This window comes from Larimichthys crocea, chromosome X (assembly GCF_000972845.2).
Source record: "Larimichthys crocea isolate SSNF chromosome X, L_crocea_2.0, whole genome shotgun sequence".
NCBI classification, from domain to species: Eukaryota; Metazoa; Chordata; class Actinopteri; family Sciaenidae; genus Larimichthys; species Larimichthys crocea.
This window is the reverse complement of record NC_040020.1, coordinates 6,072,571-6,093,386: the sequence shown is the minus strand read 5'-3', so window position 1 is coordinate 6,093,386 and position 20,816 is coordinate 6,072,571. Positions and strand designations below refer to the sequence as shown.

At 39.5% G+C, this 20,816-nt stretch overlaps 1 protein-coding gene across 6 annotated transcripts in view; it reads left to right on the top strand.

Annotated features, from left to right (window-relative positions):
- lrba (LPS-responsive vesicle trafficking, beach and anchor containing) overlaps positions 1-20,816 on the top strand; it is a 179,095-nt gene that overhangs the window by 5,076 nt on the left and 153,203 nt on the right. For all 6 annotated transcript variants that reach the window (XM_027283138.1, XM_027283139.1, XM_027283142.1 and 3 more), the window contains one exon: positions 19,720-19,951. In XM_027283138.1, coding sequence (XP_027138939.1) covers positions 19,720-19,951 — 232 coding nt within the window. The remainder of the gene's footprint in view (positions 1-19,719; positions 19,952-20,816) is intronic.

The window sequence follows — 20,816 nt, the reverse complement described above, 5'->3', positions numbered from 1 at the left end:
CAGTTTGTGGTGTGGAATATATCTTAGGCCTTACCTGACGACAAGCTCACGGGGTTGGCTGCTAGCTTTATGGGCAACTGTGGAATGCTATCCATGCACATGTCATTGTTTATTTTTATCGACATTATCTGATTTCTTTTTTTAATGGATACTACAAGGAGTGCTAAAGATAGAAGGTCTGTAACATAAGAGCAAACAACACCTTTAACTCAACATGATTTGTGTGTTTTGTAAGGATCTTTGGGGATAAGTAATCATTTCCCACAGCCTTGCAAACCAGAGTCATTCTGTTGTGTTACTGGACTATTTGGAAAACAACAGCGATTATTTAGAACATTTTGCATAATTTTGCAAGAACTGTCTTCGTCTATTTTTGGAGAACATCTCTTCATATGTTCTCATTTCTTTTCACAGAACATGTATATCATACTGCCGGTCCAAATCCAATTTATCAAATCTATATTAGGCTGTAGCTATAGCCTAAAAGTGCTCTTATGTTTCAGGTCTGTAAATATTTCATGTCATGTGCCGGTATTTGGTTTCCTTCGGAGGAGCAACTGCATAAAATGAAGACACCTTATTTTGTTTGACTCGTGTGAAAGAGAAAAAATATCAGTTTTTATTATATTTGTTCAGGATTATTTTAAGGTGTCGTTGCTGCCCACTTTATCATCTCGTCTACTGATGTTGACAGAGAGGATCCTCCTTTGAGATAGGCTGTCATAAGTAAAATTAATTATTCCAAACCGCATCTTGCATGTGCTTCTTTAAATAGTCCGCTTCGTACCTTTCCTACACACCACTGCAGGGAAGAATCATGCAAAGTAGCTGTGCTCTGGAGTTTATGATGTATAAGATAATAAAATCGTAAAATTGATTTTAATCAGCTTAACTTTTCATGATCAGATGTGGGCCATTTTTGCCTTTACTACCTAGGAATAAGGTCGGCTGCAGTTTGATAGTGAGATAAGTTATAAACCCCAAGGTATCAGAAGTTTTAGTACCTTTTTCCCATTTTAAAAAAAGACTTTAAAGACCTTAAAAACCATATTTTCCCATTAGAGAAATATGTATAATATTGCTATCCATCCCTAAAGATGGTTTGGTAATGTGTGCCAATGTTTTTTGTGATTTGGTTGAACCATTTAAAGGTTTAACGATTGTAAATATTCCTCCAATGTAAAGAGCGCAGACAGAAAGTAGCAGTTCCAAGTGATTTAGACCTATCAGTTAAAGAAGTGGACTTTTAAATCAATATTCGCTGCCATAACAGTGGAGTTATGACCCTGAGGATCAAGTTGGCAGCTTCTTTTAATTCTAATTTTAACCCTGCCAACGTGATGTAAGCAGGAATGCAACAAACACACAAACTAGCCCTTCAGTTGCACATAATAACACAAGCGGTATGGGAGTGAGGGCGATCCTTGTCCTCTCTCCAGGCATGCTTTGCCCTCTGTGGCTGTAACAAAGAGCCCTCTAATCTGACACATGAATGAAACCCTATCTGCCTCTCTCAGTTATCTGTCGCATCAGCCCAATTCTACGGTCACACCTTTTCCCTCTTTCTCCGCTGTGACCAAAAGCAGTCGAAGCCCTTGAGTGCTGTTGTCTAAATAAGCATGACTGGACTCTGTTTATAGTATAAGTGTGTGTGTGTTTTATTTTCAGCTTTACCTCCAATGCTTGCTGTGTCCCCAAGTTATATTTCCCTAAACAAATAAAAACAGGCACTTGCGTGGCTGCAACTCCACAGTTATCGCAGTGTCAACACATTGAGCATCTCCAGGGTGAGCACACAGGTTTGACTAGCCGGCGTGCAGCTGAACTGGTTCTACAGTAAATGACCATTACCGGGATGGCTGTTTTCTGCTTTATATCCAGGTAAGCAGGAAATCAACACTCCGGTAATGGTGTGTCATTATTTAGCCCCCAAGCAGATCAGATAATGCACCTATCGTGCCTCATCACCTGCTGTGTGTTGACAAGCAGGCATTTTGCCTCAGGATTCAACGGTGTTTGAACAAGATGTGTATCAACTAGGAGGCTGTAAGGTTTTAAGCAAGCAGATATTTGTTTTGGAAAGCGTGTACAGTATTCGAGGCTTTGTAATAATCTTTTTTCGGACATAGTGGTTGTGACTAAACTTATGTCTTCTCTTAACTGCAACGACGTATGGACAACTCGACTGTTTTCTGGTTATTCTGTGCTGGCTGTCACACCGCACAGAATAATCAATTAGCCTCATTGTTTATACACGTTTCAGCCCAATGAGCACAATTCTAATTATTTGCTTGAATTTAACGCATTTATTTGTAGACATATTGGTTTGTGTCGGTAAATATGGAAACCAGATGTTATGCCTTACAAAGTCTTGTGTATTGAAGTGTTAGTAGATTGAAACACATCTGTTGTTAACTCGAAAGTTTGATTTTAAAGCTGTTGGAATAACTACCAATTGCTCTGAGGGGATAGACGTTTTGAAAAAGACTACAACTTAATTTATTGTGAAGCTTTTAGATGATGATGTGGCTTGGTAGTCTTTATTAGCTTTTAAGTGATATTTCCTTGATGAGTAGTGTCTCTACATCCCACTCTCCATTCAAAGCATGCACCTTCAAGCTTGCTTCCAAGCATAGTTCATTTGGTAAGTGTTGAGTGAAGCATTAACCGCTCAATAAATCATTTCTCTGCAGTGTCGTGGACAGTTTTTAGGAAACAGGGCCATAATGTAGTCTACTTCTTGGCCTACATCTCTCCTCCTATTGTTTCTTCTATAAACAGTGCCAGCTCACAAAGGCATTTCAACAGAACTCTACTGGTTACGTTGGAGGAAGCTGGGAACAGGAACTGTTAGTGTACATTGTCAAAGACCAAAAAGAGTTGATTGAAATGTTGACCAAAGGGGCAACTGGAAACTGCTCTTTCATTTTTTGTATGTAGACTAATACTCTACCATTCAGGGAATAGCCAAGGTCAGTCCATTATACATTTAATTTCTTCTATTGAAGAAATGCTCCTTTATTCTGATTCTGGGAGATGTTTTTTTAGTGAGGAAGATACCTCAAAGCAAACAAAACTTCTGTCTAAATATGTGCCACCAAAGGTAAGAAAGAAAATATGTTTTTTTATAATTTGGTTGAACCATGCTCAAGGTCAGAGTTTAGTTGAAATGATAGTTGAAAGATGGATTCTCAGTTACTATCGGCTTCCAGTTTATGCAGTCTAAATTGACTATTCGACTATTATATCGACTATTTTTAGGGTCCTTAAGAGGTGTCAGAATTTCATTTCACATTTATTTGACAACAGGAATACATTTCTTATTCCTGTGCTTACTGGCTGTCAGTCGGGGGGGTGAAAAATGTTCTTTGGTTCAGTTTTAGCTATGTTTGGCAAGTAGTGATTTCCTTTGAAAAATGGTGGTTGTTGATCAGCCAGCTTCACTTTTCCCTTTGATTTCTTTTTTTGTGCCTTCTGTGCAGAGAGAACATTTCCCACCAGTGACCACATCCTACAAAAAGAGCAAACGTGCGGCGTGTCAGTCTGCGTGGCGCTGTCTGCTTCAGCCTCATTTTGACTTTTTTTGTTTTGACATAATCTTGCCTACTGCAGCTTTAGCTTTGAGTACTTAAGCACACATGCACAAGTTGGACCTCGCTGGGCTTTTTTGCATGATCCCTCCCTTTACCCACCCATCAATTTTCTAGCTGTGTAGTCAAGTCAAGTTTAGTGGTGGCAACAGGGACATCTCAGCCATGCTGAATTCATTTCCCTTAAAGCTTTCCATAGAATCTATAGCAGGCCTCTGAAGAGTTGTTCCTTCAGTATGCCCCAGAGTCTCAGCCCAGCTCCGGAAGAAGATGTCTCAGGGATGTTGACTGACTTTGTAAGCCAGTCACCTACAACATATGTTATATATTTTGAGGTGTTTTTACACAGCTCTGGTGATACGCTTGGGTAATGCTGTCACCAAGGAACTGGGTTTTTGATGTTTCTTAATATACAAACCTGACCTAGGTTGAGCAACACCAACAACACATCACTAGTCTGAGTTAAGACTTTCATTAAATCCACTACTCTCAGTTCTCATAATTCCCCTCAGCTACCTGACTTATTGTGACTCAAGTTTCATAGCTGAAACTAACACTTTTAAATATAGGTTCTTCATGTGCTAAGGGCTCGTTCAGACAGAATCTGGAGCTGTGGTAAATTGCCACGGCGGTGGTGTCTGTTTCTGCTCAACCTAACTGCTGTGAAACAAATCAGGAAATAGTTTTTTATTTAGCAGATTAACCAGCTTTATCGCTGCATGCGCTCCCTCACTCTCATTCACTGTGTATATTGCTTAACCAATGCTCGCTCACTCCCACTCTCTCAAACCATCGGACACAAACCAAGGTAGACTTCTTTGCGTCACTATTTTGCAGTGTAAACTGCGAGCCAGACACAGATTTAGAAGGTGGGCACACATGAAATAAATAAACAGGTAGAGTATCAGAGTTTAATCCATGAATCCACCTAGGTTGCTTCAGGTTCAGTGACATTTCAGGCTTACTGTGGAGGGGTTTGACCGGTCTGAGTGACTGATTGGTGGCCATAACGTGACATCGGACTACGTTTTTTCCATACGTTGGATCCGGGTTAACCTCTATGCCGCAGGTTGTTGCCTGCGCTGCTGTAGCCAAAATGCACTATCCCCACTCAAATTCACAAGATAGGACCTACAGACCTGCAGTTGCATTGAGCTGTTCAGTACAAACACAACACATTTCCTTTTGTACCTCTGGAAAACATGTCTGACCTTGGTCACAAAGCTCAATGTCGTTTTTTTAAAATAAAGATGATGTGCATTTACTGTGTATGAATGATAAACTGTGAAAATGCACGTGTGTTTTTAAATTCCCAATGATTACACACACCATGTAAACGCCACAACTGCTGCCAGTTTAATGTGTTAGCACGGTGGTTAAATTAACATGATGGAACAGTGAAGCAGAGATTTTGGCTAAACAGGAGGCAATAACCTCCATTAACCTCCTGGCCCGCTACCTTCTCTTCACAGTAGGGGATGTAATGATATGCTAATAGTGCTTGCCTGCTAGCCAAGTTTTAGTTGGATGCTGAAAAAGGTGTGAATATTAAAACATAATATGAAATGCTGCTCATTTTGTTAAAGGAGCTTAAGGTGTTGGCTCACTGTATTCCCTGCGGGGGAGATTTCTCAAGTGAAAACACAATATAATTGTTAAATCGCATCACAGGAGGTTTTACCAAGTTTAAGCCACACGTTTTCTTCTCTAGTCTTTTGCAGCACTGTCTTCAGCCTTTTTCCTTGTTTTATGGCAGAGGCATTGGTAAGATTTATCTTGTATGGAGGCCATCTTGTGATGATGCAATGGCTTTTTAAAGTTCATTCTGATAGAACTGCTAATCTAACAAACTTTTTAAAGTTCATTCTGATAGAACTGCTAATCTAACAAATGGCACATTGCCTGGCACGATGCAACATTGCCTGAAAACTTTTTTATTTCCAATCATAGTCTGTTCTATTGCCATAATCATTGCTGTTTTTCATTAGATTGTGTTATGTTTTTAGTAAATCTTCATGACAAGCATTCAACAGGAGCTATGAGAGCCTGTCGAGTAATTACTTTACGTGCCCTAAGATCCATTTGCACATAAGAGTGCTGTTTCCAGTGAGCTTTTAACAGTGCAAAGTGCTCTTATGCTTATGGACACCTCATCATTGTGAGTTGATACAACTGAACTGGCTGAAATGCTATAATATATTAGGAGTTGAAGGATGGGCATAGGGAGCTTTTAAGATGAGTCTTTATTTTGCTTTTGCTTGTATTTTTCTCTGATTTCGTGCTGTTGTTTGTAGTAAATGCTGTTCGGTCCATATTGTGCAGTGGGTGTCAGAGGCACAGTGCAGATGGAGGCATGGCTCACTGTGCTCGAGACAACCTGCCATGCTCTTATCTTTTTATGGTTTCATGGATAGGCGGAAACTATTGCAAACAAGTCAAACTTTGTGAGCATTTCCCTCCCTGAATCTAAGCTCTAGTTGTCTGGGGTGTTTTAGTTGTGGGCTAGGCTCCATGATTCTCCTCCTCTTAAAGGATCATCTGCTTTTGCACAGGCCTTGCTTTGATTGGTAATTTGGTTTGTTGTTTGTTATACTTGTGTGATAGAACTGTCATGTTGAAATTGGGTTGTTTTGAGGTGAGACACACTTTGGCATAGAAACCGCACCCTTTTGATTGCATACAGGCCTTTGTTTAAACCTACAATGTGTAATTGTGTATCTAAGACCAGTCCAAATCATCTGCCCTGACTGTCAATATGGAGGTGTGACTGGTAAACTCGTGTCTGAATGGCAAAGATTGAGCAGGACTTATCAATTGATGGCTTAGATTATATCATGACAGAAAGAAGGCCATGATCCAAATCTAGTCGAAACTGTAGCGTTTTAAGAAATGTTATTAATGTATCTAAATATAAAGTTAAATTAATAAGCTGCCCTGCTGTTTACTATGCGTGAGGCTTTAAATTGGCCATACTAAAGACAGTGCAAGATGCTGAATTGGCAGTGACATATGCATTATCCATGTTTGTTTTCAGAGAGATAATGTCTTTTGAGTTGAATTGCTGGTTCTGAGTGTAGCGTAGCTTACCTACACACATAATTAACAAGCTGTGTTGGATTTCTGTCACTCCTATGCCTTTAAGTCTTGATATATTTAAAGGTCAAGGGAAAGCTGCTGTGCAGGCCTGAAGTTGCATTGAAGCTATGGCAAGAAGAATTCAAAGAGTTATATAGCTCTCTCTAACCAAAGAAGTGAAAGTAATACTCAAGCAAATGAGCATGCATAACAGAGAGGCCTGTATGCTTCACTGCACTTGTAACTCTGTTGGCCTTGCAGTGAATCATGCTGAAAAAAACTGGCCCTTGTATGAACCTGACTGCTGACCCCTAGATGGTTTCTCTACCCTTGACCTGCTTTCACACTCTCTGCATCAACAGCTCATCTGTTTCCAAGGTCTGGCATTCAAACTGTAGGGAATACAGACAACACACAAGAGATGCTGCCCATAAATAAGTACTGCGGAATCAAACGTGACACAATATTTGCTGTTGAAATTTTTCCGGTTTTGTCTCTGCGAATCTGCCTCGAAGCCTCGTTTAATTGAATTTCTTTTTGGTGTGACGCAACGCGCTTACGTTACCCTGCAAAGCAGAAGAAGATGGAAGTGGGCTTTTGGGTAACGTGTGTGGACAGTGTTGATGTACAGAATGGCAGACGTCACCTCAGACATCACTGTACAGATAAAACACCTTAGTGGAGGACAGTGATTTTTTTTTTCTTTTTTCCTCGCAGTAAAACTTCTTATAAAACTGCTCCATGCACCAGCAACTGCTATCTGCTATACTGCAACATTTCACAGACCACAAAAGGAAACTCTTCACTTCCTCTGTGTTGTGATATTGTTGTAATGCCAACCACTAAAACGCAAATTCAAGTTTCAGTGTAACTTGCTGCATCCTTAACTTCTTCTTTTTGCCCTCCTTAAAGAGGAAGAACTTTCGACTTTGAATTAAAGGGAATATTGAAGTAGTTGAGTAGTAGTAGTTATAAATGTGTCCTGAAGTGTAATGAAATGCTTTAGGTCTTGTTTTTAATCTGTCATAGACACATTGATTTTTTTCTTTTAGTATTGGTTGAACTGGGCTATGAACTAGTAACTTAGCCCCTGCGACCCTGATAGGATCAGCAGTTATGGAAGATGGATAGATAAAATGTTTTTTTTCATACAGAAATTAAAAGGTTTTGCCAAATGGTTGAAGATGGCTAGTAGTGGCAAAAGTATTTAAACAATGTCTTGTAAGTATGGATCGCTTCAATATGCCTACTTTTTTAAGGATTATCTCTTGGTCTATTTGTTTTTTCTTGACGTACCAGGCTCTAATTTGGTAGAAAGAGGAGGAGGATGATGAGGAAATGTTGTAGAAGGTGGAGGAGTGTGCACAGGCTAGATTAATAAAATTGTTTGGGTATAAGGGTGAGTTGAAGGCCATGCAATCCACACCCTGATATTTGACCATCTGCCAGAATCACAGAGTGGGCATTTCTCTCTCTGCCAGTAATAACAAGGAGGAACATATTTCTGTTTAAGTGCATGATAACCATCAAATAGCTGCTTTTTCTTACAATCCAGAGATCTTAACCAAACTTGTTTTCTCACTGTTGACATGATTCTTTCATCAGATGTGTATCAGGTGTTGAGTATCTCTGCTATTTCAAGGACATTGAGCTACATACAGTAAATGACAGTCAAGAGACAGTAAAGCTGATTACCTTTAACTGTTACCTGTGATTGGCCATGTCCATGGGGTAACCATTTCCACGATTCCCACGTCCGTGTCTAGTAATTGTCATGGTAAAGTTGGTCCTGGAGATAAGGTGAAAGAAAAAGTTACATTAAATTCAAATCCCTAATGCTTGCCTACAAAGTAGTGTTCAGTTATGCCCCTATACAGGCATATGTTACCTCCCAATCGTTGTGCTCCAATGAACGAGGCCTGGCTCTGCCACTTGTTTGCTCATGGCAGTCTCATCTGTTGTTCCCCGTTGGTGGAACCAATATTACCAGTTCCTACCAGAGCAGGGGCGTCCTCCTTTACCTTTTAAAAAGACCCAGCTCTTCACTACACTACACTACTGTAACACTACCAACAACTGGACATGCTAAATCTTACCCCTTCTTATCTTATCTTATCTTAACTGTGAGATCTATTAGTAACATCTACTGAGGAGAGAAGGTGTTTGTTGAAGATCTCAAACTTCTCCTAGAGAAAAAAACCTCAAGACAGTTTGTACTGAACTGTGTTTTAATGACATTCACTTATCAACGTCCAAGACATGGAAACATTTTGGTAAAATGAAAAACCACTTACCAGAATATTTGGTCTGGCAGTGCTCGATAAGATAAATGTTCAGTCAACCCCTCTTGACACTTTCATAATACTAGAGGAATTTTAAAATAAGATTTCTACTGACTCATTCACTCAGTACAAATACCTACCACAGGGATTTTTTATTGGTGTGATGTGTCACAACTCTATCAAATAAAGAGGCAATTGTGTGTGTATCTCAAAACATCCAAAAACATGGCTGGTCTCTGTGCTTTTTAAAATACCAAGTGTTTCCTGTTTTAACCCTACAGATCAAATAAACTTCACTGATGCTCATTCATTATTGGAGAAGATGACCCATATATATTTTGTCTAAGTGACTGCCTTCCCCTCAGGTTGGAAGTACCAAATCACACTTGTATCCTCTGCTCAAGCTTTTTCACCAGCAGTTGTTAAACTAGCATTTGTACCCAGTGCTATATTCAGCAGCTTTTAAGATCAGCCTTTGTTAAACAGAGTTTACGGATAGACAGAGGATGTACAGTGACAGTTAACAATCAAACCACAGGAAGCCAGTTTTAGTGGAACAACTGTGTTGTGCTTGATATGCTGCAGACGGTTTCCTGGTTCCCTGTTCAGGGTTTCCCTCAGGAAATTGTTTAGCTGAGGTGCTAAACTGCCCAGATCCTGACACATCTCATCTCTTGATAAATGTGTTTAGGAGATAATGGTCTAAACAATGGTTGCACTCCTTTCAAACATGTAGCATTTCCTCTGTGAAATGAAATCCCTGTTCCTTTTTCTCTGGAGGTTAATGTTTTATATCGTAAAAGTACATTAATTTTTCATGATGTTAGTGGTTCAGGTGTGAAAGTCCACCGCAGCGAGACAATTCTGTTTTTTTTTTTAGCAAATCAGATTGGGTATTTTTTTCATTACTGATGCCTTTAGTACAGCATTTTCTCCTTTTTGTTACTTGGTACTTTACTACTCTGCAGCTGAACAGGGACACTGTCTGAGGAGGGAAATGTGTACTCAAAAGATTTTTATTTTGGAAGATTTGTCTTAGACAAAGATATATTATATTGTCTTACATTGTCTTTAGTTCAGAATACATTTGTGCACAAATCCAGGACTCACCCCATCACTTAGGGTACATTGGGAGGATCAGGCACTGCTGTAGGGTTGTCTTGCAGTGTATGGGTGTGTGTTGAAGGTAACTGCTGGGAAACAATCAGGAAATAGCTTTTTATTTCCCTGATTAACCGGCTATCTCGATGTAAGCACTCGCTCACACTCATTTCTTTGGATCCGGTTCAACTTATCTGCCACAGGTTGCTGTGTTCTTAGCTGGGCACCCCTGTGGACCATATCATTGCAGTCCCACTCCCACTCAAATGATGAAAAATCCTGTGTTTTCGCCGCAGCACCTGTCTGAATGTACCCCTTGTGCATTATGACGAATCTTTAATGGCCTGTGTGCACAGAAAGACTGATAACTGCAAGCAAAAGCTCTTTTAATGTTCACCCGAGTGCCTGATTATTGTCTGTCTACACTGAAAACTTCACAGGTTACCTTTACCTTGAGGTGACTAATGAAGGGCGGGCGGCTGAAGCTGCTCACTAATGTTTATCTCTTTCCTTCTATACTTCTCTGTTCCAGCTGCTATTTTTAACATGTTGCACCACAGCCAACCTCACTATTTGCTGCCACTACGCAAACTAAAATTGTAGGCGTTGCTGTGTAAAACAATGAAATCCTTTGTTTACCTCATGATCGAATGAACTCTCTCCATGGCTGCTATCTGGCAGTCGCCTCACAGTCACAGAGAAAATATCTATTTCAGCATGAATTTCGTTAATACTTGACATTTCAGAAAGAAACCACTCAAAGATTTTCTGAAGTAGAGAGCCGTGTACGGGATGGATCACATTTAAGTATAGTTTTCACTTACTCATTCGTCTCATTCCAGAATCAAAGTTGTTCTGCAAGACTCCAAGATTTCCCGTAAGCGTAATGAGGACCATTTCCTGACAAGCCTTTTCCTCTTGTTGACAATAGCAGCCACCCTGCAACTCAAGCTAGATTGCCAGATAGACATTACAAGTTTTAAACGTGTCTGTTACATATCCACATCCTTATATAATGCTTTGCTAGAACTTTATTTGCTCTGTGTTGAAAATGCTTAAACTTCATAATTATGGTCCAGAAATTATTTTTTTGTGTGTTAGCTGACACCACTTGTGACCACCATGTGCGATGAATACTGTTGCTATAGATTACAGTACATTCCTCCTTTGAGCTATTTCCTGTTTAGAAATGTGTAGATGTAAGTACATATTATGAGAAATTTTGGGGGATGTAGCATAATGGGAGCTTCCACAGGAGTGCTGACATATTTGTAATATCATCACATAACATTGTCAACAAGTTAAATAAGAAGGACGGATCGTGTCACTTTTGATGTAATCTAAATCCTCTCGTCCGCTTGAATGAAACGTCCTCATCATAAAGTTGCTTTCCTTTTTACTTTCCTCATTTTGTTTTGTCCCGTCACGCGGCACAGATGGCATAATACAGGATGAAAGATGTGCAATTGCATAAAAGAGTTTGATTTAATGTAATTAAAAACAGCACGCAGGCCAATTATGTACATCTGTTATCTACTGTTTTCATGTTGTAGCAAACTTATTTTCTTCAACAACAAAGGATGTGTTGAGCAGACTACTGCAGAGGCATTAGCACATTTAATGTAGTGTAAAAATGACTGCCAGCCATTGTTTAAAACCAAAGCTTGGCACGTTGCCCTTCTGAAGATATTCTTAGAAATCCAGCTATTTAAATATCTCTGCCGACCTCCTGCAACTCTCCTCTCTGCCTGTCATTGTTCGTCTCGTAGTGTGAGGAAGGCAGCATTGTGGAGCTGATGAGAAAACATGTACTCATCTGTGTCAGACGATCAATCTTCTAATTTAAAATTGATTAATTCAACAATAATGAAGTAAAAACCCAAGAATAATTTTGCAATTAGAGCCGAATAATCGTCATTTTGTTCATTAATCGAGCATTTGGAGCCACGTCTGTGAAATATTCATGAAGTGTATTTGGAATAACAGCTTGTTATATATGAAGTGAGTGAGTCAGGAAAGCGTCATAACAGCATTAAACCAGTGTATTCCATGGTCACTGCATGCATAATTGTCACCACTTTACCTTCTACCCCTGCTTTGACGCATGTAGAGTGGCTTGCTCATCCACCAGGACGGAGGCCGGTTTAATGTTTATGTGAATACTTTCACCAAGAAAGGCTAAAATAACGAGCCATGTTACAAAACTGTAAAACTGACAGTGATCCAAATTTCTGGGAATCAACTGGAAAGTTTAAGATAGCATCATGATAAGATGGTTAATGAAATATATAGCTCATATAGCATCTAACTTATCAGTGAGCTGTCTACTTTATGAATAACTTTCCATGTGCTATTTGCAAGTTAAACATAATACTATGCATCAGATATACTGACCACATGAAATCATCAAAGCTTACTTCACTTTGTGTAGTCCATGGGCTCAAATCTGCAGAATTTTGCAACCCTAATTACAGGTAGTATCGAGGGAGTCTGTGACAGCTGTAGACTGTGTAGAGAGCAATATGGCAGAAATAATGTCCTTCTCATAATTTACTATGCTAATACATTTCTGTTAAATATGGATATTTATGCAAAGACGGAAAGCATGGTTGGCTTTTTCAGCATCATACAATAAATGGGTCCTTCAGTTTAACTGCACTTTTCAGTGTCAAAGCTCTGGTTTGCAGCACACTGCATTTTTCTTTTTTTAAGGGAAGATTCCTCTGATCTTGTCGGGTCTTTAATAAACTGAAATATTGCCAAACCACCAACACGCGCATTACCATCAGCTTAAGCGGAATTGTCACTTGTTTGCTACACTCTGTGAGTCAGCCGTCATCCCACATTTTGCATGCAGCCTTTGCCCTCTGCTACTCTGGAGTCTGTATTTGTTCACTTTGGTAGGTGGACTTCTGTTTCCTGCTGACAGATAATTGGACAAAGGAAGGAGATTCCATCAGCCAGTTGTATATGAGATATTTTATTCCTATAATTTGACACTTTTTCGGCGCACTTGCTCTTGATTATTGATCATATTTCAAGAACAATTCCTAATATTTTCATAATTAACCCAAGTTAAACATCTGTTTGTTTTCTGTACCACAGAACAAATGTCAATTTAAAACAGTCCTGTTCTGAAAACGATCTTTGTAATTCATTTGTTTTAAGCTGCATTACTGATAAACAGAAATATTCAAAAGAAAAAAGAGGATTTGTTAAATTCAACAAGCTCTAGACCGACTCGTTACATTTGAATACGTTCTGTATGTTCTACATGTTTTGTACCACTTCATCTGAAGTGTTGTTTATTTTAAGGACATTATGAATGTATTATAATCAGAGCATTTCGCCTCACTGCGTGCTCTCATCTACTTCATCCGAAGCTCATTCCCTCATATCAGGCGAGCACTAGAGGGATTTGAGTAGGACAGATTATTTGGTTGACCTCCCTAACGGCTGGAGCCATTTCAATGTCTCACATCAGCAGTGAAGAGCACAGGATTATAAGATGTTGTCATATCACGAATCATGTTTTGGGTCACCGTGATGGATGGGGTTTTTTTTGTTTTTTTTTCTCGGTTTTGGTGGTGTGGAGGGGGGGTGCTCTCGTGAAACAATAAACCTGCCTCCGGTTCGACAAGATGGAGGTTCGGTTAGAAGAGCTGTTGAAAAAAACTGTGTGTTGCTGTGAGTGTTTTGTTGCTTTGATTGAAAAACAGTCAAGCAGGGTTACAACACGTAAGTTGGCATTTACAGGCCTCCTGTGAAGGGCTAATTTAACTGACATTTACATTTTTTTTTTCCAGCAGCGAGGTATCAAAACAACACTGTAATTAAATCAATTAAACATCACACCATTCATATCTTCCCCCCTACACTTGTTCTCATGTTTAGCACTGTTAAAACTGACAGATGGTATGAAGTGATAGATGTACTGTATTCTGATGATATAAGCCGTCTGACAAACAAAGACATGCGAGACATCAGCGCAGATTTGTCACGGGAATTCTTCTATTGTTTGTGTCTGCTTTTTTTTTTCCCTCCTGCAGGCAAATGACTTCATATTCAAATGATTTCACCCATAGAATTTATTGCAGTTTCATTAGGGAGAGAACTGAAGGACGAACATCATCATGGACAGACACACGCACACTTACGGTACACAATGGATAAAGGGTCTCATCACCATGCAGTCGTGGTTTGGCAGCGTCATTGTTTCTGCCTGTTACTTTTAGCTGGGTAATTTCTTCCCCTTTGCTACAAAGTGGCCATCATTTGTTGTTTTCTCTCATCTTCAGCATCGCATAGATGGCTCTAATGTTTTTTTTTTTGTTTTTTATTTAGCTCATACCTCAAATAGCTCCTTTTAATAAACCTTTACTTGTTCTATTCTTAGTCCCAGTTTCTTGCTTGCTGCCAAAACATGTGGTCTCTGTGGTTTGTAAGAGTGCAAATGATTTATACTCCAGTCTTTATTCAAACGCATGCTTCATTTTTAGTGTATTTTTAGATTTGAGCAAAATAATATGTGAAAGGGTAAATCTTTCCTATCTACACAAAATTCATGAGAACAAATGGAACAAATGTTCCTCCCTGCATTGTGGCACCCTGTGGTGTTTCTGTGTGTGTCCTTGAGCAAGATACTGAACCCCAAATTGCTCCCAGTGCTTCGCCATCGGCGTGTGAATGTGTATGAATGGTCAGCTCCCAAAAACTGATGCGTGGCAGCCATTGTCGTCAATGTGAATTGGTGAGTGAGTGTAAAGGCGACTTCCAGTTGTTAGAAAGCTCGAAAAGCGCTATACAAGTACAGTCTGTTTACCATTTAAAAGAGATGGGGAGTGATGGGCAACAAAGGCCCATGTATTGACTCAAAACATGGATGTAGCCCTCAGTACCTCCTCTCTTTTTATTTGTAATTTTTGGGGAATTTATAGTTGAACGATGAGTCGAGCAAGACGTGAATGCTTTGAGTTTCCATCAGGTTTTTACTCCATCTTCTCTTTTTCAATATTCTAACTTTTCCACATGGATGGAAAGGTGCTGATCATGGCAACAGTTGTATGTCAAAGCTCCATTATGCAGCCTGTACATACGGCTGACACTTTTTGTTTTAATTTGGTCGTGTGCATGTTGTAGAAATATTTTTCTCATGTCACACATTGTCGTTGTTAACACCAGATTTCAAATCTCAGCTTTCCAAGAATCATAATGTCGTCATTGGTCTGGTTATCAGGAAACCTGAAATACAAGTTTAGCTCAGGCGGTAGATATAAATTGCAGTTGTGGCGTACAATTTAGCCCTGCCATCCTCCAATGTTGTTCTCCATGGAGACCATAGAAGCCTGTTTGTGCTTTGTGTTACGGCCCAGTGGCTGCTTGGCTGCTCAGCCATGATTAATTCAGGCAGGCCTCAGGGGAGAACAGCCAGGCTGGGTTACCCAGCCAGGGATCTGGTGTCTAGCTGCCATAAAGACACTGGCTTTATGCTAAGCTTCATCTGCAGCGCTCTCCTTGGCCGTAGCTGAGGCTGGAGCTGGCAACCTTTCACACCTGTTCCTGAAATAGAGCAATGTAAATGATTGCATTGTACAATTTAAGAAATTAAAATATTGTAAACCTCTTTGCCATGCACCGATGGACACATTAAATGTTCTCACTCAGCTAAAGGAAATTGCATTTTGTTTGTAATTTACATCAAGGTTCAAAGTAAAGCGGTTGATTAATGACGGCATAATTCATCTTTTTATAATTTAAGAGACACTGATTGTTTATTGTGAGTCTGATTCAGCTGGCACAGGTGGTAGAGGTGGCAACCATTTCATAGTTTCCAGGTTTGGAGCAGAATGCTACCTGAGCTACATTTGAATATGACAGTACATTTTTTTTATTTTTTATATGTCCACAGACTCATTTCTGTCAAAAAAATACACCACCAACTGCAGAAACTCCAGCTGGTGCACACACATTGGAGTTCTTGCTCTCTGAATTTTACCTTTTTTTTTTTACAAAGATATACTTGATAAAACATTTACCTGTCAAACCCAAAAAATCAACAACACAAATTATCAACTACTCCAAGCTGACAGTGTTTTTATGAATGATCTTTTGAATTTCAGACAAATATAGATTTCACAGACTTTTTAAATCCCAGCTGTTGTTGAAAAGCCAACATATTCTGTAACGACAGTTATCGGGACTGTTCCTGATATTGTTTATGAATTCCTCGTCTTCAGCCAGCTCAGCTCTCAGACTTTCACATAGAATTTTGCACATTGCAATTTTTTGAGTCTATAATGTTTGGGTTTTAACTAATTATCAATTAATTAATTAATCATTAACAATCTTTTTGTTATGTTTTAAATAAATTATTTTATAGAATGTCTGGTGCCTTTTTACAAGTTCCCTGATTTTTGTAATTGTTTATTTTGTCTGACAAACGGTCAAAGAAGAATGAATTCAAATAAAAATGGTGACAAATCCTCAAACTTGAGCATCTGTAACAAACATTTTATTGATATTTTGTATTTTGTTTTACAAAAGGACAAAGAAATAATCAGTGTCTATCAACAAAATATGATTTTAGAATTAATTGAACTTAAGAGGCCTACAAATAACTGTTAAGTAGAGCTGGGTCAAAGTAATTGTTCATTTTGTCTAAAGTGAATCAGCCCTAAATATCCTTCCATGTGTGCCAGGTGTCTGTCACTTGTAGCATGGCACTCCATCTCCATCCTCATATTTGTTCTCCGTCCCCTTGGTCAACTGACGCTGATGGATGGATGACTTACACACAGTGTCAGGCTCATAAATCAACTGTTACTGTGGCAAAATGGCACCCAACCTCCATTAAAGGCAGACCTGGCTGCGATCGGTGGCGTCTGCCGTCCGATTTAATACACGTTACTCTGTCGAGAGCTGTGTGATTCATCAATGACTTTGTAAGAGACAAAAAAGACAAGCTCCCAGTGGGGTATTAATCGGTGCATGTGTTATTAAGTGTTTTACCTCAACACTGGCTTGCTGCCCTAACAGGTGGCTTTCCCCTTATGGCATGTTTTCTATTTGACATCTAAATCATTCTAAGTTTTACTTAACTTATACTTTATACTGTGTTTGTACTGTTTGGCTTTTTCGAGGGGCTAGCTCATCCCTGCAGATGTTTTTGGTTTAACTTGTTCTGGTTGTGAAAGATCACATCTGCATTGGGCCTCTCCACCCAAATACAACTAAGATGAATTAAATTTAGTTTGTGTTGTTTATAGCATTGAAACGTGACATTTGTGAATTATCCGGAGTAACTTTCCAGATTTTGGAAACACATGTCGCTGTTGACCTTACCACTATTGTTCTTGGCAGATATGTTTCTTTTTGATAAACGTTTAATTCATCTCAGACTAAAGTAGATGTTTTTTTATGCTGACTAAAACATAAAAGGAAACAAATCAAATCAAATCAAATTTGTATACCCCCAAGTACATTTTGCCTCGAAGGGCTTGAAAATCTGTAAAGGGAGTGACACCCTCTGTCGTTAGACCCTCGGTTCGAGTGAGGAAACATGGACCTATACTCCTCTAGGACACTGAGGTATGCAGGAAAGATTGTGGCTGACCCCTCCCACCCCAGACACAAACTTTTTGTTTCACTCCCCTACGGCAGGAGGCTGCGGTCCATCAGGACCAAAACCTCACACCACAAAAACTGCCGCTGGCCTCCTCAACGAGGCCCGGGGCCCCCTCTGACACTGACTCTCACTCTGCACAGACCCAGACCCTATACATTACATTGACCTTTTACCATTTTATTTAACATCCTGGACGACTATGTTTTGTTTAATATCTTGCACATTTAAAATATTCTGCATACTGTGAAGTCTTGAACATTCCTGTACAAAACTGTACAGCTCTTTTTATCTTAAATATATTGTACACATATTTATATTTTTTAGTCTTTCTTAGATTTTTTTATATTTTACTTCATGTTTGCGGTGCACCAAAAACACAAATTTCCTTGTATGTAAAAATCTACTGCGCAATAAACCTGATTCAACAAACCTTTTTAGAGCCTCAAATTAAATGTTATGGGATCATATGCTGTCACTAAAATGATTGAGGCAATTTTTATTAATTGTCAACAATTCAAAGTCATTTATAAATACCACTGCTTCAGCTTCTTCAAGCTAAGTGTTTGCTGTTTTTTGCATTTCAGATATTCAGATTTCTCTGTAAAAGAAATATCTCTCTAATTTGGCGGCATAGAAAGCAAACATCACATCACCTTGGGCTCTGGGGAGTTATGACTCTGGGAAATAGGCCTTGTGTAAAGCTGATGGATGGCATCATTGCTCTAATGTTGATGCTTGACATTAAAAAATAAATAGATATGGTGTGTGAGGAGGTTAAAGGGACAAAAGGTGATGTGCGTGTCAATGCCATCATCACTTTATCCCCATGACTTCAAGGATGTTGCGGCAGCAGTGTTACCCTGGTTTCCCCTCCTTTCCTATCTTGTACTCAACAAACACACACACACACACACACACACACACACACACACACACACACACACACACACACACACACACACACACACAGAGTTAATCCGACCTCAGTCATTTTAATGGGACAGTTTCCATTCCCTGCACCAGCTCATATTGTTTTCACATCCAGCCTCTCTTAATGGCCGTATACGACTATCACACGTTCATTTTTCTTTTTTTGTCCAGTCACTCCTCCTCACTTCCAAACATGACAACCTTACTCATGATATTAATTTGACTTCAGTGTTGTTATTTTCCTTATCTTTTTCTATTAGGCAGGGTTCAATAATAAAAACGTCATCACAACTATTAAGAAGTGACGAATTATGACATTTATGGCTCATACAATTTATTTCCACACACAAAGAACATTACTCCTGTGCAATAAGACGAGCTACCCCACCAGCTCCTGAGCTTTAAGCTTTAGCTGGAGCTCACCGCTGAGGCTGACAAACATAGTTGTGCCTTTGGAAGCCTTTAATTTAAAATTCAGGCTTGTATAATTGGTTCTAATAAAATGTGTTAATTTTGTTCTTCCAACACACAATTAAAAAAACATGTAGAAGATTTAACGATGATTACTCTTATCACTGTGCGTTTTATTGTACGTCATAAGTGCAAATTAATTTCAGCCCTGGTCTGTGTCTGCCATGCTGTGTCAGATGCTGTTAGTATTCCATCGCCTCCTACAGGAACAAAAGACCTCTAAATTTGCTTCTCACTGTATTTGTCTGTCTGGATGTCTCAGTTAGTTTCAGTGATGTGGTTTCTTGTTTGATTTTATTTATATATATATATATTTTTCTAGGTTTATTGCAATGTCTCAAGGCTAGCTGTAAACAGTTGAATCTACTGTCAGACAAAGACACAGACAGAGACCTGTGTTTCTCCCCTGACCTTTAATCCACTTGGCTAGCAGCATGTCTGGTGCATGATTAATCATCTGTTTAGGAGTCTGCACACAGACAGACAGTCATTTGAACACTGTATGTTTGCCTTTTTGGAGCTCTTGGTTATGTTTTTCTGGTGATAAAAGATCAATTCATAGCAGTTTTCTTTTACTGCTTTGTTCAATTTACCCATTCTTCCCTCCACTCCTTCCTTTCCCGCCCTATTTGCATCTCTCCCCCAGCTGGTCGGCGGCCAGTTTGACCTGGAGATGAACTTCATCATCCAGGAACCTGAGAGCATCATATGCATGGTGGAACTGTTGGACAAGTGCGAGCCCACCTGTCAGGCCGAGGTCTGGAGCATCTTCACAGCTATCCTAAAGAAGAGCGTCCGCAACCTGCAAGTGTGCACCGACGTGGGGCTCATCCGGCAGGTTCTCGAGCATATATCCACCACGGACAGCATGATCGCAGGTACTGAGAACAGCACCTTGTGGGAAAAAAGTCTCTTCAATTTCTTTCCCTTAGAGCCAGTGCAATACAAGCCATTTATTTTCATTTAGTTTTTTAAAAGTTAAAGGCAGCTGGTTTGTGGAATAATGAAAAAGGCTCTCCAGCTTTAATCCCCGATGATAGCGAGTACTGCTCAACTGTCCTCGACACTAAATCCTCATCACCTCCAGAAGAGATGTTTTGTTTGCTTTGACCTCTGCGCGCCCACTCTAGTTTGAGGAATCAATTGAGTATTTCAAATAAAGAAACCACTTTTTTAAACTTTCCTATGCACTCCACATTGTTGCACACACTGTGATGTATTGCAGTGAAAGCAGGCAAAATCATCCCGCACAGTCTCCCTCGAGTCTGTCTAGTCTGTTGCCCATCTGCAAATTAGTACGAATTAATCCTACAGTGTTCGGCTCAGTGAACTTTTGCCGGCTAGAACAGTGCTGGCCTGGAGGGTGTGTGCAGTCGACCAAGGTTGATATCGTCCAGCAGTAACTAGGCAGCTGAAAGTAATGGTTAAAGTAATATTCACTGCACTGTAAACCTCATCTGTTAACTTGTTTATGACGACGTTCAGAAAAATGTACACAGACATTTTTATTGATCGGCATTTACAGATTAAAATGTCTCTCTTCACTTTTTAAGCTCTCCTCCTCTTCACATAATCTTCTAAAAGAAGTGATCATGTAGGTCAGAACCAAACAGCTTATTTGGAGACCCGCCACCTGTAACTGCCACTCATCCCCTTATATTCGTAGGATTAAACCAAGGGGAGTTTACGTTCACACAAGTCATAAATCTGTCATACCATGCATCACGATTAGTCAGTAATAAC